Raw genomic sequence first — 22,667 nt, 5'->3', positions numbered from 1 at the left:
TTTAAGAATTAGGTGGCTCCCAAGGTGGGCAAAGGAAATAAAGCATAAAACCTCCATCATTGCTGCCTTTTTAGGGTAGTTAGCATTTGCTATTTTAAAGTTCTGATAGTACAGGCCATGTCTGAGGTGGCACAGATTCTTCTAGCTTATGTGTAGTATAGAAGAAAAATTCATTTTCAGGTATGGAACAAGCTTAGGAAAAAAAAATAGAGACTCGCTGGCACATATACAGTAGTAGCTAGCTGAAATGATGTATAGGAAGCCACTTATGTGAATGAATTACCCTGGTTAGTTGGCAGGAACTCCATTTTTATTTTTTAGCTAGTCATAGATATTCAATTTCAAACAGCAATGTAGACCAAGTGCACATTTTAAAAATCCCGTTTTGTTGGCCTTGACCACAGTAATGTGTGCAGTCTAATGGTATGAATGGTTAGGATGTACCGAATTAGTTAAGAAAAGAATGTATCAAATTATTTTTAGTGCTATTGTGAAGAAACACAGTGAAACACTGTAGTATACAGATCTGAATATTCTTACTTTCATCAGTATTACCTTGCCAGTCCATCAGCTTCTCCTCCTGTTTGCCTGCTCTGGTTTTGAGCTCTTAAACAATTTGTGACACTATTTAACACGCCACAGACTATTTGGGTACAGCTAAATGAGTAAAATCAACCAAAGGAGAAGAGATAAGGCTATAATTTGCTCATTAATTCAAAATCTTGATGTTATTTTAAGATTTTTTTGGTCTTATTTTATAGCTTCACACTTTCTCAGACTTCACCAACTGCATGTGTTCTAATGGATGTAAGGGGCTTTAAAGAAGCCCTTAGGATAGAGTATGGCTTTAGAGATAAAATGTTAAGCAAAGGCCTAATCTTAAATAAAGATTAAATACATAATTAGGGAAATACTTTTGACACAGAGCAGTCTCAGTAGGGCTATCAAGATGTCTGTAAAATATTTTCAATGTGAAAGGAAATGAAAAGCAGTCTTCACATTTTAAGAAAAAAAAAACCCAACAAAAATATCTCTGTAGATGAAAGCCTTGGATGATGACGATGACGATGATGAAGATGAATTTGTGGAGGTCCCTGAGAAGGAAGGTTATGAGCCCCACATTCCAGACCACCTGCGTAAGGAATATGGTGAGTTTGCCCAGCTGTGACAAGCTTTATCCCTGCATGTTACTGCTGCACTAAAGTAAATAAACAGCCATTCTGAAGTAATAAAGTGATCAGCCGTGTGGGTAATCTCTGACTGCTATGAGGAAGTCATTACACAGATACAGGAGCAGCGATTGGCTCTAGATAAACAAATACTTTCTATGAGCAAGAGCAACTGAGACGAGAAGCTTATTTCATTCCATCGTGTTCCACTGTAGTTTAGAGCCAGAAGCAGCACTGTGTATGCCTATAAGTGTGCTAAACACATACTTACTGGGGGTGAAGGGATTGCAAAGTAAAGCTGTAAATGAACCTGAATATTAGAAATACTGGTAACAGTCTGATGAGATGGGATAAGGTTTTGTACTATCACCTGCATTAATAGCAGTTGGAGATTTGCAGCCACATAGGGTGGCCAACTTACAGCTCGGAAAGGCGGCTTTTTGTTTTTTTTTTTTCATTGGGTGTTGCTATCACAAGACATTAAACGGAGCTCAGCATTCAAGTGCAAAATTATAGCCACTAAGAACATACCAGATGACAAAATACAATCTTGGCCTTGCCTTCTTTTAATGCATTCTAAAGATTTTTTTAAAAATAAATATATACTTGTGTTTTTGTGAAATTGAGAGGGGAGTTTAATGAGGAAAGTTCATCTCAAGTAGTTAAATTTGAGTGCGTTATTCCTTGTCCTTTGTACATCTGGCTTATTAAGTGTCCGTGTTCCTCACCTAAGGACTTGCAGCGTGCCCAACTGGCTGGTTCCAGTTTGTTTGAAGGAGGTAGATGTCTCTGTTCCTCCATGTCTTTAAAAAAATTGTGGAAATTAGCAACTATATAGAGGACTGAGATTAGACTAGTGCAGTGGTGAGCTGGTAGCTGCAATGTGGTTTGACATGACCCTTAGCATATGTGTTGCTTGAAACAGTCTGTAGGCACTTACTTTGTCCAAGCAAGAGTTGGGGAAGATGAAGTGGAACTGGGAGTATTGAGATAGTGAAATGGGAAGTGGATGTGTGTGTAAGACAAGAACACAGAACAGAGGTGAAGGACTGTAGGACGCAAACTTAGGAACTGGGCAGCTTTTTATTTTTTTGTTTATGGAAAAAAATGTTATATTTTGATAAAATTATACCAGCATATGTTGGCTTTCAATCTTGCAATAAATACTGAATAAGTTCTAATTATTGCTAGCAGTAGGACTTTCAGAAAAGGAATATAGTGGAAGAGAGGGGTAGCAGTCTTCCGGACAGTTGCGAAAAGCTTCTTATGTACACGGCTAATGAAAGAGTCCAAAAACATTGGTAGTGATAGTAAATGAATGAGCAAATGAGGTTAACTTTTAACATAGCTATGGTTCTTTGGGGTTTTTTTTCCCTTCCCTTGGCAGTATTCCTTGTGCGAAAATCGGTATTTTCTTAATACTTCCAGGCACTGGAACTTGTTTTTTGTATCTTTAACAGCAGCCTGATGAATCCTAACATTGAAAGTTCTGTTATACTTGTCAACTTCCACTGGAAGTGAAATGTACTCATCTCTTCCCTCTCTCCCTTTCTACCTTTCCTCCCCTGTCTTCCTCATGGACACACATTTTTAAAAAAATAAAGCATCTTACCACCCTTTGTATCACATTAACACAATACTTCGCTGCTATTTGAATTCTTCCTCATGGAAAAGGATAAAAGAATAGCCTACTAGCTACTCAAGGATATTTTAAAAATCTATATAAAATGGATTAAGAAATTCCCAATTTGTATTTAAACCATTGCTGATGGGAAAATACATTATAGTGAAGAAGCCGATCAATCAGAAAACAAAACCTCTCTCTCATTTTGTATACATGTAGTTATGTAGGAGCTAATGGTCACACCTGGCTGTTCTTTATCTGGTGTGTTTGTTAAAAATAGCATTTTGAAAGAAATGAACCATTCTTGATGTTCCCGAAGTCATTCAGCTTTTCTTGCTGCCATTTAAAGTTATTATGTAAACTCCCAGTTCAGGAAAGTCTGAAAAGAATTCAGAATTCCTGAAAATAATTCAGGTAATCTTTTAAGCATGTGCTTTCTTCTATCTTCATGTACTTAAGTGCTTTCTTGGACCAACTGGTCAGTTACTAGTTCAAAATCTATTTCAGAAGCTGATATATAACTACTGCATAAATAGCTGACTTCTATGTAATTACTTCAGGTCTACATGAAGAAAATGGAGAACTCTATTTGCTCTGCTAGATTCTGTTCTGCACATGTTTTTAATAAGCAAAACCAAAATAAGCATCCCTTTGGCACATTTTGTTTGGAAAAGTGAATTATCATATTGAAATACACAAGAATATATTGATTTCATAGTAGCATGTTATCATCAAGAGCTGGCTGTGTTAGGCAGCCACCTCTCTAATTAAATATGGTTCTTTGTTCCATGTGCAAGTGCAGTTACATAGCAGCGACTTTAGCTTTATCTTAATACAATCCAGGTGGGGTTTTGCTACATTTCTTTAGTTCATGAGGGCTCTGAGCTAAGAAAATGAAAGTCTCTGCAAATGGAATATCCTAACTGGAACATTAAACCTTCTATGTAAAATAAAATCTCAGTGCTATCTATAAGGTGTGAACAATTTAAAGCTTTTTTCCTTGTCTTGTTACTTTTCCTGAACAAACCAGGAAAAGTGAATAGCTCCTCAGATTAACTTTTTATACTAAACAGGAAAATGAAGTTGTAAAACATGACATGTGGAAATGGATTGAAATGTGACATTTAAATTACTGGTTTAAAAGTAACTTTATTCCCTTTCACCTCTCTTAGGAAAATGGAAGTATCCTACCAACAAGGTAAATTTCAAGCTGAGATGCTATTTCTGATGATGCATACATGTATTTGAGGTTCTCCTGAATCTGAAAAGTTTGGGGAAAATGAAAAGGTATTTAGAGACAGGGGAAGTTTTGTATGCATAGGTATATAGATACATGCAGTTGTATTATCTGTATGTATATGTAGTTCATGATGATCTCTTCTCATATTGATGATGATATTTAATATAAAAGATGAACTGAGCATGGGTGCAGTTTGGGTGGAGGGAGAATTAAGTCAATTTGAATCTCCGTGTATAAGATGAAATGTAAATTTGTTAAAAGAATTTAGGTGATTAGATAACTGAAGTGTGAAGATATAACCCATTAGGGGTGTCATGCCAAATTAGCATTACCAGACTTTTAATGACCTCTCATTTGTATAATCCTTATTTACACTTGCACCTGATGTCTGCAACAGACAAGAGACTAGCTATTGTGTGGTACCACAGATCCATTTTAAATACATTGTGTTGCAAAAGAGGAATATTGGGCTGAAAAAGAAACTGTGAAAATAATTTTCATAGGGTTACTCTGGTTCTCAGCACTCTGCACCGATGTTGCTTAGACTCGTTGCTCTTGTATGGCTGGTATTGCTAACCCCTTAAAAATTGAGGTGTTATTCATTTAAAAGAAAGCTCTTGGGAGAGAGAGAGTCTTGTTTCCACTTGAGATTTCCCACATTCCAGGCTTTGCTGGTCAGCTGTCAGTTGCATTGGCTTAACGCCTTAAGGTGGATAAGGTAAGGGATGGAACTGTGCAGATTCTGATGTCGTTCTCGTGCCATAGACAGAATTTGGTGCAGATGCCAGGATAAGAGATTCCTTCCTGCCCTTGGCGGTATTGGCATAGCTTGCAGCTGAGCTCTGAACCGCATGGGGAGGTGATCCATTTTGAGAGGTGTGCTTTGCCACATAAAAATGGAACAGTTCTTGGATCTAGTTCAAAGCACCTACCTCCAGCAACTGTTGTCTACTAATGGGTTTTCTCAATTCATAATTCTTGTCTGTGTCTCAATGCATGCATCCATGAACTTACTTCTGCAGCACTCTTTGAGGTACAGGGAAGTGCTATTTGCTTGTTTTACAAGTGGTGACATGAGGAAGCCATCTGACTTGAGAATATTAGCATGGAAGCAGGCTACCGGTTATCAAGTTTCATCCTCATCCAAAATCATATGAGAAATGACTGTACAGTCAAGAACACAAACCATTATTTCAAATCTGATTAATCAGATTATTTCTCTTGTATTTGAGCCTTAAGCCAAAATGTTTTTAGGTCCCTGATAGCTACTTCAGTGGTTCGCATGGCATCTTAAAGCCTGCTTGGGATTTCTTTCATATGAGGATCAAAGCTGCAGTTTTAAAATCCCAAGGGTTAGTTCTATCCATTTCAGAAATTCTTCCCTCTTTGCATCACGGAGTGATGTGCCTTTGTTGGTTAGATGTCCCCACGCTGCCTGTCCTAATCTGATGGTGTCTGGGTCATGCCTTTTCTGTGTGTTAAGTAGCTTTTTTTTTTTTTGGTATGAAATGTCATAGCAACACGGGAAAGAAGGCTTATACCCCAGTTGAACAAATAAGGTGTACAAAACCAAACTGTTCCCTTAGTAGAGAAGTTGCCATCTGTTTTTTACATAGAATTAGGAGTGCTTCAGGCTACACAAGATACTCTAGTGCAGCTCTTACTGAGCATTTTAGAAATATGAATAAAGTTCCTATTGCGGCCATTCATTAAAACTGTGGGGGTTTTACAGCTTTTGCATTTTCTCTGAACATTAAAGAGCCTGTATTAGAAATAACAATAAAATATTGCATAGACTAATGCATTATTGAATTTTCAGATTTGAAGCAGTAAAAGTCATGCATTTTGGGGCATTTATTCAGAAAATTGCACTTGTTTTGTATTGACTAGGTATACTCTAATCTGTACCTAGGCAGCAGACTACCATGCATATTGTTTTTAAAAGCTTTATTCTCTTGACTGGCATCCATCAAGACATGCAGGCGACACAATGATTAAAAGCAAAACCGCCTTGGAAATGTGGAATATAATAGAATCATCATTACGGATTAAGAAAATAGGGAAATTAATTACTGGTTATTGGAATCTGATTCTTTTATTCCCTACAGAAAAGATTTTCTAAATGCTTTTAAATGGTTTTGTGTGTGTGGTCAAGTACTAATGTTTCATCTGTGTCACGCCGAGAGCAATGGCACTGAATATGAAGCCTTGCATGTTATCTAACCACATGTATTGCTGCATAGCTTTGCCATACTGACTCTTTCTTAGTTCTGTTTATATCCTTCATTTTTTATGTAGGAAGTAGGAAAACAGTGTTTCTAGTTACTGCGTACAATAGTAATGTGCTCTTTTATCCTACATCTAAATGAAGTTTCTCCCATAAAAACACCGTTTCACTGTTTTATGTAACAGATTTAAAGCTAAAAATGGCAAAAAGAGTACGTATGCAAGTGTTGATAAGGTGAAATAGAAACGACTTACTTTGGCCTGTGAAGAAGAGATGGCTTTCATACTGGTCTGTTTTCTTCCATAGAATCATCTAACAGATTTAGTGGATATGGAATGATTATCTGTTGATTCTACCGTTAGGTTTTCCTCTATTGTGTGGGGGTTTTTAATAGTACCCGTGAAAATCTTCTGGAGATCACAGGGGAAAAGCACAAATCTTAAGTGTTGAGTTTACATCCCTAACTACAACATCTAAACATCTCTGAAATACTCAGTGAAAGACTGGTTTTCAGTGTTTATTAGTCTTTTAGGAAAATACTTTGTTTAGTTTTTTGTTGCTAGGATTGATTAGGGTTCCCAGTTGGCAGGCATATTTGAAAAACTTACTAAAAGTCATTTTGTAATAGCTTTTAAAATGATAGGGTGTTGATCAAGTCTAGGCTCCCACAGGAGGGAGATTGATTATCATGTCAATGATCATGAAGTAGACTTGACTCAAGGCTGACTCAATGCAAATAAGAGGTTACAAGTGTGGGATCGGTACAGCAGCTTCTGTTGCTAACAGGTAGCTTCATTTCATACAAAATGTAAGGTGGGTTTATTTGGGGCAAGATGTAAGTCTGAAGAGCAGTCTGGCCAATTGTTTTCATCAGCTACAGGCCATAAAAATGTGCATCACCATGATTAACCAAATGATTGTGCTCTACCTTAGTTGTAATGAAAATAAGTGGTTTTGATGACATTATTATTTGGGAATGAAGTTGCTGAGGTTCTACTGACTGTTGAATCACTAAGTAGACACACATGTGCTGGCTAAATGGAAATTAAAAATTATACTTAAGCTTTTTCTTTCCTTACTACAGTGATTTCTCAGTTTGTCTGGTTCTGCTTTAAAAGCCTAATAGCTTTTTGGTCTGGTTTGATTTGTCTGGTCTCAGGAACTTCCTGAGGGAATTATTTCTGCATGTGAAGAACATGGAGAAACAGCTCAGTGGAGACCACAGCAAAAACAAACCTGCAGACTTCAGAATGTATGAAGCACAGTTCTCAGGAACTGAATTTGAGATTTAGAATTACATTATCTAGGCTAAATAAGGACTTGTGGGTGTTACTTGACTTCTTTAAGGGGAAGAAACAAATCAGGTTTTGCAGAGGGAAGTACAGGCAGAATTACCTCCTTACCTTTCACTGCCCTGTGAAATTTGGGTTCCTTTTTTCCAGATTTGGAAAATGCAATTAACGCATAGTTGTGTTTCTCTCCTTAGACAAGAGTCTAGTATTTAGAATAAGATTTCTATTAATATTACCATAAATCCTTTAAAAAAAATAATCAGACAGTTGTTACATGATTGAGATAGCATGCATTGATTTACCATAAAAGTATAGATAAAAGATACTCAGCACTGAAGTTAGGACCCCAGTCCTGAACTTCTGTAATCAATTATGTGTTGTGTGGTCTCAATTTTTGTTGTTGTTGTGTATACAATATTAGAAGTATTTAATTATAAGTTTACAAGTGAGGTTGCCTCATTGTTGTTAGTATGCTTGAATATATCTGCATATGGACAAACACATTTTCTATATAGCTATACTTAAGACAGTAATTGAGTAAAACTTATTATAATACAGTATTTGGAATGAAGATAACTTTGTACATTTATGAAAAAACATGATTAGCACTTCAATAAAATGCTTCTGCATCCATGTAGAAGTATTGATTGTAGATATTTCTTCTGATGCATCCTAGTCATGCAAAGACCCTTCCTCGCTCTCAGGCAAGGTCCTTCTATGTAAGTAAGGTTCCCAGAAAATCTGGCAGGACATGGGATATATTTGATTCCTACTAAAGTTCTTAGAAATTAATAGTCATTGCGCAGGATGCTGATTTTCCGAGTGGTTTGCAATAGTAGTGTACCTCATAGGAACTGTGTGATGGCCAGGGACTGCAAAATGATAAGCAAGAAGTTGAAAAGATCAAGATGTAAGGTGTAGAAAGGTTTTAATCGAAACTCTGCTTCTTTGATTTATTCTGATTCTTAGCTATGATTGTAAACCAACAATAAATAGTGTTAATTAATGAGAATTAACATATAACAAAATAACATGTTCTGTAACTCCAGTAAGCCAAACAAAGTATTTATGTAATGATAATGAACTCTTCTAGTTAACAAACGTAGTTGTTATCTTTTTTTCTTTAATTTGAATTTCCAAAGTAGAATTCTAAAATTTTTAGAGTAATGTAAATGAGCATAGCTGCATTCAAAGGTGCTGGGGGCATATTTTTTTGTTGTTTAAAACCTCTGATTATAAAAGACCCCTTGACAACTTTTTAAAAGTAGTATAATTTATACAGAAAAATTAATATGTGCAGTTGTCCATGTGGTAAGTTGCTTTGAGTGCACACACAGCTTATGTGTGTTGTGAGAATATTTGCTAAAACCACCTCTGGCATTTCAGCATCCTCCCCTAGCAGCTCCAGATAGCAATTTGTTTAGTGGCGTTCAAGAGTAAGATAAGAAACTGTGTCTATCTAAAATAAAAGAGGAAGTTTTCTACCACAATAAATGGTAAGTGTTTTAATCAGTGTTACCCTTGTATGAATGCTTTTAAGGTTTTGTTCATAACAGATATTTTTATTATTTTTTTCCTTATTTTAGAATTCTGTGTAGATGAAGTGATACTAGCAAGAAAAGAGCCTGATTATTTTTTCTTAAGTAGAGAGAGATGAAATTTGATCCTAATTAAAAAAAAAACAACCCTGAATATTCCTTTAATTTGTGATGGTTTCATAAAGATCAGATCTCTGTCAGGGACGACATATCATTCAAATCTCCATCCCTTATGAGTAGCAGAACCTTCAGAGATAATGAAGTCTTCCTACTGTATGATCACCTATGTTAATTTTATTCCCACATACATTTGTGCATGGAGAGGTATACCAGAACTGATCCTGAAACACTGAAGCTGTTTGGAAGCAATGCCCCAGACATTGACTTGAACCCTCTGCTCTGCAAGCCCATATGAAGTAATCCTTGCAAAGTTCTGTTCACTTTGCAGTAAAGCTTATTGTGCTTCCTGAGTAAAATATATGCAGGTTTTTTCATTATAAGCATAGTAGAGGGTAAGTGGGGAAATACTGTACCTGAACTGCTGGATATTCCTGACAGTCTTGGAGAGTGTCTGTACTAATATAAATCACATACATTCAGCTTGACTAAGATTCAACAAATGGGAAACAGAAATTATTACATTTTTTTCAGAAAAGTTGAAGTCCATAATACTTGTTTATATTCTATCTCTGTTTTTTCAATTAAACTTAAGTGAATCTGAAGTAGCTAGATTTCTTCTAAATCCACACAGCTGAGGAAACCTGTGCTTGCTCTTTCTCTGAATTTTCACTGAGGGGCTTTTATCTCCCCCTAATCCCACCATTTCTGTCAGGACATAATCTCTTTCTCAAATTTACATTTTAATTACAAGGCCAGCTGAACTAGCTAAAATCAATAATGTCAGCATTCAGCAGCCTAACTTCAGCTGAAACCCCAGCCTCTCTCTTTCCTTCTATCGATTTATCTTGTGAACACGGTCTACTTTATTGCTTCAGGCAAATAGGTGCCATTTGGTCAATTTAAACAAAAAAGGGGATTTGAACATTTTTATGATTCTTTCTAAAAGCTGCTATTGGAACAATTTGAACCCAGGTACCGTACTTGTGTTAAATAAAATACACAGAACAGCAGAGTTCCGAAGAGGAATTTTACTTTTAAAACTGCACTTAATCCCATCTATGTCTTCAAAACAAAAAAAACCCACCCTGACATTGGATACCATTCAGCTATGGCTGTCTGCATAGTGACTTCTGTCTTTATCTTGTTAGCAAAAATTAATTTTATAAACAAATACCTTTTAAAAAAATCCATGGTAGAGGTGGTGTTACTGGTGTTGTGTATTTACCTTTAGCCATTTTTTCTGTTAATGGTTTAAAATAAGAAATCAATGGGAAAATATTTTGTTCTTGTAACTCTTGAGAATTCCTATATTGATCTTTTGGATGTGATTTTATCTATCTAAATGTCACATTGTCTATTTATCTCTCTTGCCTTTTTCTGTGTGTTGCTGACTGCTTGTCTCTGCTGTTCACATCCTCTCCCCCTCAACAAAATCAGTGTAGTGAATGAGCAAGCATGCTTTCTGTAAACATCATAGGAAAAAATGGGAATAAAACTAAAGTTTCCTGAGAACTTTTAACACATATGCACATATTCTCTCTGAAGAGGAAAAAAGGTGAGACACATACCTGCTACCTTCTGACTTGAAGACAGTTTGTAAATAGTATGCATACAAGTGCTCTCAAAACTGTCGCTTTAAACAATGCTTTTCACAAAGATATTCTTGCCCTTTAAAAAAAAAAAAGAGAGAGAAAAGACAATTTTAAATGCTAAATACAGTGTAAGCAATTCTACATTACGGATAACAGTCTATCACATTTTTCTCAGCTAACCTTGTTCATGCCAAAGGGACTGTTTGTTTGTAGCTGTTTCTATTGTAAAAGGAAGTTTACTCTTCCAAATCCTGATGATTCTAAAGTGTGGTTATAACAGAATCTTTTGGGTTAATTCTGTTTCACTTTGATACAAAGCACCTGAGAAGGGCTTTTTCCCTTTCTAGCCTATGACAGGAGCTGAGATGGACTCCTGTCCTGCCCCCTTTCCAGATAGATAAATTCAACATTGCTCCCTTAATATTTAACTGAAGTGCTGTTTGAAAAAAAAAAAAAAAAACAAACAACAAAAAAACCAACATTTTTATGGAAGCACCATTTTCCCTCTTGAATGGCAAGTCCACAGCCTAATAAATGTCATGAGATCATTTCTTTTGCTATTTAGCCTAGACACTTCTCTGCTTAGTTCCATCCTATTATGCTCAATTACCATTTCCCTTATTGCTGCTCTTCTGCTAATTTTGAGACCCTTTTCCAACGCACAGATTAGTCCTTTAAATGACTTTTTAAACAATGTTCTTTAAAGCCTTGTTGACTTTGGGAAGGGAAGTTAGATAACAAGGTGAATGTGGCATGTTCATCACTTTCATTAGAGTATGTGATATGGGCATGGCTGAGGAAGGGAGTAGTAGTGTCAGACATGCTCAGCAGCATCACCAGCCAACAGCAAGGTGGCCTGTGTCTGTCTACAGCTGGTTCTAACCTCCAGTCTGAGGACATAAAAATTAAAAAAGGGTGATCCTTCTTTGCATCACAGTCCATGCTAACTTCAGTTCCCAGGAAGCACTGGACAGCTCGAGCAGCACTGTCTTTCAAGATGCCCTGCCTTAGGAATGTGGACTTTGGTTTTGGAGTGTTTTCCAGAGGGGAGAACAGGGAGTGGGGGAAGAGCTGGGTTTGACACTGGCTTCAGACTGTGGTGAATGTCTTTTTTCCCCACTCTGCAGTGCTTGCTGCCTGCAAACGTTTGGCCAGTTGGGTACTTGCTGAAGTCTTTCTGGGACAGCCGCAGGACTGGCACTACCGAAATACCCATTCTCAGATGTGTGTTCATTCCTGTGGGGTATCTACATGACACTCAAGTAGCCTTTTCTTAGGAAAGGTGGAATGCATCAACCTGCCAGAGCTGAGTCTGGTCCCTCTATGGACATGGGAAAATACTATCACGCACAAGGTGAATCACGGATATACTTGCCTCCCCTCAACCGTCTTGTTAAAATGGTGCACATATCTTGTTGTCATACACTGGATAAGCAGAAGGAATGTATTGAGTTGTTGTGGGAAAGTGAGGAGAAGACAGAGAAGTCTCCATGAATGCTTGTTAACTGCTGATGGCTAGTGCTCTCATCCTCTTTCTTTCTCCAGATCCTGTTTCCTTCCCTCTCTTGTTTTGAAAGGGGCAGGTAAGCCATCTGCCACAGTTGTTGTTACTGGCCTCTGCCCTGAACTGCCTTGCCCTCAAAACGTTTTCCTTCATTGTTACCAGTGTAAGCCATACTAGAGAAAGACATGGGGTCTCAGATGGTCTAGAAGACTCCTCATCCTTGAGAGTATTCTGGGGCTCTTTCTCCTCTCTGGAGTCTCTTGTATTAAGATCTAGGAATGACTGAAGTGACCATTCACCGTATGCAGCAAAATGTAAAGGGTTTACATGCACACAAGCCAGATCCAACTGGATGTCTGCTTTTTTTCCCCTCTCCTTCTGAGGGGCTCTAGCTTTGTGGATTTTGAATTCGGACTGTTGGCTCCCTCCGGGGAGAGGACCCCAAGCAGGGGGTTGACAGAGCATACTTCTCAGTGCCCTGAGCTTGGAGCCTTGGAAAACGAGGAGGAGAGGTCATTCCCTGCGCAAGGACTCAGCTCCTGATCTAGGTACTCGGAAAGTTTAGACCCATATGTATCTAGGGGGTGGATCTTGAAGGTTACAGGGAACGTGTGGTACAAATCAATCAAGGTCAGAATGAATTACTGCAAGACCTTATGAGGTAGAAAGAAGGGGTCAGGGCAAGTTGCTCTGATTTTGTTTGGGAAAAAAAGGTTTTTCTCTGAAACGAAAATGTTTTGTGTACCAAAGCTACCTGCCGCTATGGGTCCTGCAATTTCCCACTCAGAGGGCAGGTCATACCACATTAGCTTTTCCTTTTTTAGTTGACATCTTGTGATATGTTTAATGATGAGCAAACCAAATTAGCAAAGCAAGAATACTTCTGGATACAGCTTCAGGGCTGGCTAGAAGTGGGCAAGAGTCTAGAAGTCCTAATTAAATAATGGCTAAAACATGTCAGGTAAACTCAGGTTGCTTTTCATAAGGAGGCTGAGATAACTTGCTTAAAATTTTAGTCTTTTGAAACCATGACTTTTTTGTGTTGATTTAAGGTTTTTTTGGGGGGTGGGGCCTTGCATTTCAATCACTTCTTTTATAAAAAGGCTTTCTGTTGGGAAAAATGTAGTCTGTTATGTTAGTGTGCGGGATCACGTCTTTCCATTTTTAGCTGTCATTGGCTGCAAAGTTCTTGTTACTACTGCCAGCTAATAGAGTTGCTTCTCTAGCTCAGCGGGTAGAGGCATGTGCTGTCTAACTACTCAGCCTTTCTAATTGCATCATTACAGTCTGTGCTGACTGTCTAATCTAGCTGTATAAAGTAATTAAGTTGCCCCACCACTGAGCTGCTGGTGCTGAACATCAATGCCTGCCTGGTACTGCCTTGCAGTGGGCTTTTTCCTCAGGTGTAGCTCAGGCATTTACTATCTCTTGAGTGTACTCTGTGGGTATACTCATTGCTTCTGCCAGCACTTAAGATATTTTGTCTTGGCAAATTGTGTGGTTTAGTATCTGTGAAAGAAGAATGTTCTCTAGATAATTCTGTTTGCAGATATATTTACGAATCAAACCTCAGCTATTATCAGTGGTGCTGCCCCTTAACAAATCAGGAAGGAAAAAAAAGAGTTATTTTGTTTTATATTCTCAGCTCTGAGGGGTCATTATGGTAGCTGAGAATCATCAAAGAGCAAGGATGTGCCTCACACACACTTTTTTTTTTTTTTTTCCACTGCGTGTGCTTCCCCGCCAGCCATGCTGGGTGATGATGGTTCCTGTTCTCATCAGTCATGTGTTGCAGTGAATCCCCCACCCAGAAGTGGTTTCTCTTTGCCAGGCTATAAGAGTTTCAGCAGGAATTTTTGCTAAGACACCACAAAGAATTAATCTTAGCACACAGGAGGATATGGATGTATGCCTTTCCTTTTGCTTTCTACTGCTCTTGGATTTCTTTTGGGACTCTAGGTGTTATACAGTAGTGCCTATAGTTCCTTTCTTCTATTTTACTTTGATGTAACATTGAATACAGAAATGACATACCAGCAAGCGGATGTGACACTAGAAACTGATATACAAAAAGCAGTATTGCAATTTAGGCAAACATGTATTGTTAAAATCCTTCTTTCCAAGGTGAAGTAACATCATTCTTTGTTGTCACACCACGTCATACAAATTTAAAAGTTGATTTGCTGTAGTTAGTTATTCAGTAGGTTTCTGTCCCAAAATAAGAAAAAATTTTACAGGCAGAAATATCACTCTTGTCTATGAGTGGGATTGATGTCTAATGCAAACTGAAAGCAGTAAGACATATAATCAGCGTCCTGAGCTGTTTGGCCCCACTGTGAAGTGTTGAGGGTGGGAGAAGTGAATCACTCCTAAACATTGAGGTTTTTTTGCAGGGCTAGAGCCGCAGTCACCTCCAAAAGCACCAGTGGGGAAGACATCAATGGGGACAGCTCCGCTGAGCTCCCACACCCAGCTGAAAGGGAATGAAGACGAACTTGATCCAACCTGTGCAGCTGCCACACTGAAACTTATTAGAGACAAACTACCAAAGTTACCACCTCCACATGCCAGGTTATCTTTGGTTTAGTTCTTGTAGAAACCTCTTGCTCTTATTTGTATTTATTAGTAATGAAAGCACACAGAAAAGCACTCATGAATTAGATAAACTGTTAAGACTGTCTTGGTTGCATTTCGAAGTTACAATTCTTTTACTGAGATGTACATTCACTGCTTAATATTTGGGATTTTGTTAGTGACTGCACCAGGATCTTAAGAAACCTTTTAGTACTCACTTGGTTTAGGTTTTCTTTGGTGCAAATGGCCTGTATGAAAATATAAAGCGTTCCCTTCTCTCCTAACAAAAAACCCCATGCCCATTTGTTAGGGTAATTCTTGGTTTGCAACTAAACAGAACATATCCTAATACTGAATTAGCAAGTAGATTCAACCATCTCTTGGTTTCTAGTGACTTATGCTGTCAGTGCTGCCTGGAGATGTGTTATACTGATTCCAGAGAGGTATTTGTTGTCAATCCCGTTCAAAGCTTGGTGAAACTCCAGCCTTGTCTAGCATTTATCAGTGATTTGTGGAAAAGACTGGAGTAATCTACTTAGTGGCATGTTCCTGAAAAGACACTTTTGCATTGGCCAGGAAAGCCCCCAAAACCTAGCAAACTGGAATGTAATTTCAGAAAAAGAAAGGGGTTTGCTTCATTAGAACGCTGGAGTATTCAGGCATACATTTTTATTTTTAATCTTTAAGAAGTTGAGGTTACAGTAAGGTGACTTAGACAATTTGTAGCTCTATCAGTGAATAACCAAGGTCTCTGCAGTACTACTGTGGTTTTTGAGGACTAATGAATACTGCAGCAGTGTTGCACAATGAGTATTTTAAGTCAGCAAGATGGAATTTTGTCAACAAAAACAAAGACTTTGCAATCTGTGTGACTGCCATGCAAACATGAGCATGACTTTACAGAAGCAAGATCTTCCTAAAAATGGTTTGCCACATCAGTAGCTCCTGTTAGAGTACAGCATGTGTGATCCACTACTGCCCCCATTAGATCTCTAGCCTTCTACACCCACGGTATGATACATTTTATCTAGCTTTAGGTGAATGTGCAGTTAAGCTTCATGGTGCAATGTGCTGTACTTAGAGTGTGTAGTGTTATGGTCTGTATCCTTTTTTTTTTTTAAAAAAAAAAAAAAAAGCACAATCCTGTAAAGGTAGTTGTAGTCCTAGATCTAAGATAATATTAGCATTGGTGTGAAAATCTGATGAAAAAAGAGAAAAAGTTGTGATCATTGCTGTTCTGTATTGACTTTTCATCAATTTTCTCCAGTGACTGTGCAACTACTGAGCCAGCAGCCTTGGAAGAGCCTGACAGTAAGAGAAGAAAACTAGAAGAAGAAAGAGCTAAAGCTCCCCTCATGCCTTTTGGATTAGATCTTCACTACTGGGGACAGGATCAGCCAAGTGCTGGGAAGATTCTCAAGTAATGCTCTTTTTCTTTTAAGACAAATTAAACAAATATATAGACTTACTTGTACTCAGAGGTCATGCAGTGGGGTAACTGCTATTTCTTTTGATAATTACTTTTCTTCTTTCCCTTGTGTTGTAGGACCCATAAACAAAGTCAGAAATTCTACCTTTAAATGTTATTTGTTTTCAGAAGGTGTGATACTAATTAAATATCCCTTTGATGCTTCAAAGCACATTTTTTTCTGCTCTTTTCATGTTTGTGTATTATTGGCAGCATGACATCACTTACTCCAATTTAAATTGGTATCTCATTATGCAAAGTGCTATGCAAGTGCATGATAGATGTTCCCTCTGCTGGAGACTTTACAGTCTAAATAAATAGCAGGCAAGGCAGGAGAAAGGCTAGGGAGGTGTCAGGGTATTTTTCCTGACTTTACAGAGTGGTAATTGGGGAAATTGATATGATTGTTCAGTCACACAAGAAATAGGTGGCAGTTACAGGATTTGAATTTGGATCTTTTACTTTCCATTCTTGTCTGGGAAGGTTTTGTGTTTCTTGGACATGAAGCATTGCTGACTTAGGGAAAGCTTTAGCAATGCTGGGGGTAAAGATGGTAGATATACATTGGAACTTGTTTCTAGCAGTCAGTTTTTAAAACCCCTTTTTAGCACTAGTATTTTTATATGAAAGTTGGGATGCAAAGTCCACCCTCCTGCTATGTATAAATTTCATTTAAGTCCACCAGAACTTTAGTATCAGTGTGTACCATACCTGGCTTGAAAAAGGCAAAAATCATTGACTGGCTGGGTTGAAAATCAAACTCTTATATTCTCAGCAGTATTACTTTAACTTAGCTTGTTTTCTTAGCAAAACAAACCAAAAAACCCCAACCCATAATCACAGTATTAAGACAGTGTTTGCAGAAAGAAACAAGAGGAAAGCTTTGCCCCTGTACCTGATTGCATAAAATGCTGAATATCTTTTAAATCACTGAAAGCCAGTGAAATTTGATATATAATAGTGCTTTAACAGTCACTTCAAGCTTTGGGTTCTGTCTCATGTGGTGTAAGTTCTTCAAAGCCTATAAAATGGTTAATATTTTCAGCAGGGCTTTAAGAAGGATTTGTCTGTGATAATGCCAAAAAGGTAGTAAGGCTTTATTTTACATTGCAAATGAGTTATTCAAGTCATAAGTGAAATCAGAAGCATATTTCACTGCCTGCCTGCCTTGTGCTGTACTGTTTTATTTTTATGCTTTCCAATAAAATAGAGGGCACACTTCTGAACCTTACAGTCTATAACTACAGGTATGCCAGTCTAACTAAAGATAATTTAAGTAACTCTGCACACACAATACCATTGACCCTGGGTATAAAATATATTTATTGAAAAATTAAGGTAGTCATTGGCCAACTCCTTTAACTTTTCTATATGCACACATACCGCCTCTGTAAGATGCCTAGGAAAAATAATCAAACCCCAAAACCAGACAACACATATGGAATGTGTATGGAATTTGAATTTTTAAAATCTGAAGTGAAAAAGCCTTTCTTCTTCACCTATTTAACACTACACTTACTTAATTACAGCATTTACAATAAATTAAGATTTTGATAGTGAGAATGTAGCTACGGGGAAGACTATTTTCTAAAGAAGTTTTGTTTAGCTGCTAAATGGTGAACTGTCACCTTCTCTAGAAGGTGACAGTAACTGTGGGCTTCACAAAAAGTTTGGGCCAACCCATTTTCCCTACTTCTGCCTTCACTCACACAACTCATTAAGCTAGTTTAAGAACTCTTAAAATGAGTTTATAAAGCTGTAGTAGTACTTCAGGGTTTTTTTTGGGGGGGGGGGGGGGGGCGGGGCGGTATGCTGCACAGTGCTGTACTGTGTAGAGACTGCTATCCCAGCTTAACCAACTATTTTGGATAGCATGGGCCTTCCAAACTCATTTACCCTCCTCCTTGAATTAAATTAGCTTACTCTTAGGGTCAGAGTAAATTAGCTGGTGCAGCACTTTTTATGACTGTGATTAGGGTATTTGAATTAGCTCATTGGGCGCTTGCTCTGGGATCTCTGTATCCATCATACTGGTTTTAGAATTTATATTTATTCAAGTTTTTTATAAGCTTCCCATCATCTGAGGAATGAAGTTGATATAAATTTTTTTAAAGAGTGTGACATTTCTCCAGGACCTGGACTTTCTTTTAGATTTCAGTTAACCATTACTTATCTTTTATTCCTCCTAATGTATAGCTATGTAATTTCCACTAAAGCCTCTGTTATTTGTCTAGATCAGTAACACTCCTTCTGTGAGTGTGAGTGGGGTGTTCCCCTTCTGATCCCTCTTACAAAAAGGTTTTACTTGTCACATGCATCATTTTTTCAAACAAGGATCTCTGCCTTTTTTTAAATGTTGCTTAAATTACAACAGCAGGAAATCAGAAAACTTTGGGAATTAGCACTGCTTTGTTCTTTTCTTACCTGCTTGTAATTCATGCTGGGAGAAAATAAAAGGTATATGCTTGTAGTAAACAATAATATTTATGAATATCTGTGTAGGAATCAGGCTATTTTAAGTCCAGTTCCCAAATACTGATCAATGATACATAGAGTAAAACATAATTTTAGTTTCCTTGAGATTTGTTGGATGCAGATTTGGGGGTGGGGGAGCGGGGGGAAGCGGAAAAAATACTAAATAGAACTTTCTCCTAATTGGAAAGGTTGGCGTGCACAACTGTTAAATGCTTCTTCATTCTCATGTAACTGTAATTTGATAATTTAGAGGGGGAGGGGAGTTCAGACCACCAAAGGACGCTAGAATTTTACTAAGAGATTCTATAAGGCTACCTTGCACACAGAAATCCTGTATGGTGTCTTTTTAGGAATGCTTTCCCCTCCTTGTGTCTGTAAGGTTAGTAACACAGAGCTAGCAGTCAGTCTTGTTTTCAGGATTGTATTAAAACTAAGCAAATAAGAAATTTATTTCATTCTTTTATTTACTGTCTATTGTATAATCTTGCCACATAATTTCTGAAGCTAAAATACTATACCATTCAAAGGTTTGACTAAAGTCATATTGGTATATTATAAAGATTCTTAGAGCTTTTTTGTTTAGGCTATAGTTTGCAGAATTGTGTCATTGAAAACTCTTTTTTTTTTTTTTTTTAACCAAAAATTGTGGAAACATATTACTATGTTTAATGTTGAACTAGCCTCCACTCTAACTCTTTTGCTTTTATCCCCTAATTTACCAGAAGAAACTTATTTGTACTTTATGACAGGTTAGAATTTTTCTGACACTAGCGAGGTATATTCGATGAAGAAATTATTGGATAGCATGAATCTCTTTAACAAGGATTTTACTTGTTGAATGTTTTTCTGATGATTTGGCAAATCATAGAATGGCTCCAAAATTGCTTAATTCTAGCTATATATGTTGTAGGTTGCTAAGGGCAGATAATTTCCTCCATTTTTTTTTTTTCCCTCATCATCTGCTGAAAACTTAGATAAAATTAATCAAAACTCTTCAGGCCCACTAAAGTAATTCTTTAAGTATTGGCTTATGTGCTTTGCTGAATTGAGATCGTTGTGATTAGTGAAGCCAGTGTTCACGTATATATGGCTCTGCAGTCTACAGAAGGCAAAGTCTCAGAAATAGGAATGACATCCAAGGATATTAATGAGTGAGAGGAATTGGATATGGATAGAGAAAATCCTCTCAAATCAGTCTGGGACTGATTGGGTGGAAGAGCTATGTGGAAGAAAGGGATTGTGAAGTGTCCTTTATGAATTTTAAGTCCTTATCAAGACATCTGTCATCTAGATATCTCCATTTTGCTTGTAATAAGCAGCAGACATGCAGGCTGGAATTTTTTTTGCTTAGTTTAGCTGTATTTTTTCTCGTTAACTTTATATTTCCTTAAATTTGGGATGGGATTGTTGTTGTTTAACTTCAGATGTCTTGAAGTTGGATATCTAAGCTTAAGCTGGTCACCCTAATTTCTTTTCATGATTAGGAGAAAGAAACATTTACCATCAGAAGGATAGTCATTGCATCCTAAGATTAGCATCTAAAATGAGTCAGGTAATTACTCTCTGGGGTTGCCTGTTTCTCATTATAGACTATTGGCAGCGTAGGGTGGCTAAAATGAAACTATATGAATATTGTTGAGAAAATTTGAAAGTACTACATCCCTCAAGGGTCCTTGCTCCCCTTCTCTCCCACTCCCCATGTGCGCTGACATGGTACTAATCTTTCTTGTATATTTGCCTATATGTGTCTGTAAATATAGGTAAGATCTCTGATTTTAAAATAGATTTTCAATGGATTAGCTTAATTTCCTAGAGGAACACACCACAAGTTTCTCAGACTTATGCACACTGTATAGGAGAACGTGGAAGAAAGAATCTCTGTAAGGTTCAGCTAATTGTTTGCTCTCTTCCCTGGTCTCAGTATATTGCAACATACTCTGATTTCAGCTCCTGCTTCTCTGCTGCTACAGGAGTACAGCTACCAGGAATAAGATCAGAAAAGTTAAGATCAAACTGTTTCCTCCCCGATTTATCTTCTGTGTTTAATCATAGAACTATTTTGTTATGAAGAACGTTAACTACAGAATTACAAAGTTACTCACTGGAACTGGATATTGGATAACTGACTCTGAATGTCAGATCATGAACTAGAGCTAAGACTTGTAATAGGTTAGCAGGTTAAACAAGAAATCAATACTAGACAGGCTTTGGTGATATTTTAAAAACATCTTCATAATACAGGAGTCATAAGAAAGAATGGTAGATTCCTAGGTTTTTCCAATTCACTAGTAAATTTTCCCTTCCTTTACATGTAAGTTTACCACAGGATGATATTGGCATCTTTATGTGCTTTCTTACAACTTTCTCTGTGTATAATTTTCATTCATTGTTTTCCCAGATTTACTTCTGAGCATCGATTTTGGGCACCCAGTGAAGTAGAGGAAGAGGTGGAAAATAAAGAAATAACTGAAATGTTAAAAACTAGATACATAACATTTGCTGGCAAATTTGAACCAGTGAAACATAAATGTCGAGCACCAATGCCTGATGGAAGTCTGTGTGAAAGACAAGATCGGATTAAGGTGGGCACCAAGTTACGTAGCACCCAGGATATGTGCTATACGGAGAAGATCTCATTAAAACATGTCCATAAAAGTGTATTTCACATTGTAAATATAGCTCAAGGGAGTGGAAGAAAATTGTGTCTGAAGAAGTTTGCTGTTAATATGTGCTTCATATGGGAAGCATCTTTTTGGTAAGGAAGCTGTAAACATTTAAGGAACTCTCAAATATCTTTGGCATTCGTCATAGGTATTTATATTTTATTTATTACTGTGATATATGAATACCTGGCAGTAAAGCAGAGACAGTTAGTTGATTGCCAAAAAGTTTTCCTCATTTAGAGGCATATTTGATATTAACTGTTTTTAGAAACTTGGGTGTTTGAGGAGCAAAGAGATTTTATTTACAAATTAGGTTTTATGAAAGCTAAATCCTACACAGCCTTCAATTATGAGCCCTATTGAGCAGAAATACTTTGCTTAAATACTTTGTTGTAATATCCCTGTTCTTCTTGTATTATTTGAGATTGAAGGATCTGAATGCACTAAAATACTTTAAATGGGATTGTTACAGGATAGGGATATAGTATAAACAACATACGACACAGCATTGGTGCCCTTGTTCCAGACTTGACAGGATGTGCAACCTGGCATCTTGAAATTGGATATTCATACCACAAAGAGCTTATTTCTTTGAGATTCTGAATATATTAAATACATGATGTTTATGGGATCCTGGTGCTTTCTAAGGGGGACTGGGAATCAAGTGTAGAGTTTCGTTGCTTGATTCCAGTGTCTGGCTTTAAGCTATGCTGAATAACATGTAAGCATTGTCTTTTCATTCAGAAGTTTTGAGATGGTTTTTTCCTCTTTCTTTCTGAAGTGCCCTTTCCACGGAAAGATAATTCCTCGGGATGAATCTGGGATTCCCATTAATGCAGAGGACAGAGCCAGAGAAGAAAAGATGCGGTTTGAGAAGCAAGCGGCTCAGCCAGGTTTGTGTCTGCATGGCATTTAAAAAAAAAAAAAATTAGACAGAGGTGGGAGATAAGCTTCAAATGTAAGTGTGATATCTTTATTGTGTATATATATAGTATACAATATTTACAATATCTACAATGTATTTACAATCCATACAATAATTGTATATATTGTATCCATATATTTCATATAGTGCAGCTACAGTCTATTGTATCTACATGGTATCTACATTGTATCTCTATATTGTATATATTATATCTCTATCTAGATACAGTGTAGATACAAGGTGGGCAACAATCTCA

The 22,667-nt window shown here is 37.2% G+C and overlaps 1 protein-coding gene across 2 annotated transcripts in view; it reads left to right on the top strand.

Moving 5' to 3' along the window:
* The window catches only part of UVSSA (UV stimulated scaffold protein A), a 58,801-nt gene that overhangs the window by 24,115 nt on the left and 12,019 nt on the right, over positions 1 to 22,667 (top strand). For both annotated transcript variants that reach the window (XR_008234195.1, XM_052780711.1), the window contains exons 7-11: positions 1,040 to 1,148; positions 14,700 to 14,877; positions 16,148 to 16,300; positions 21,222 to 21,405; positions 22,268 to 22,379. Coding sequence is in view for 1 of the 2 variants with exons in the window: in XM_052780711.1 (XP_052636671.1) it covers positions 1,040 to 1,148; positions 14,700 to 14,877; positions 16,148 to 16,300; positions 21,222 to 21,405; positions 22,268 to 22,379 (736 nt within the window). In the remaining variant the exon portion in view is untranslated. The remainder of the gene's footprint in view (positions 1 to 1,039; positions 1,149 to 14,699; positions 14,878 to 16,147; positions 16,301 to 21,221; positions 21,406 to 22,267; positions 22,380 to 22,667) is intronic.

The sequence above is a fragment of the Harpia harpyja genome, chromosome 2 (assembly GCF_026419915.1).
Source record: "Harpia harpyja isolate bHarHar1 chromosome 2, bHarHar1 primary haplotype, whole genome shotgun sequence".
Classification (NCBI taxonomy): domain Eukaryota; kingdom Metazoa; phylum Chordata; class Aves; order Accipitriformes; family Accipitridae; genus Harpia; species Harpia harpyja.
The sequence above is the reverse complement of the archived record's forward strand: the minus strand, read 5'-3'. Positions and strand labels throughout refer to the sequence as shown.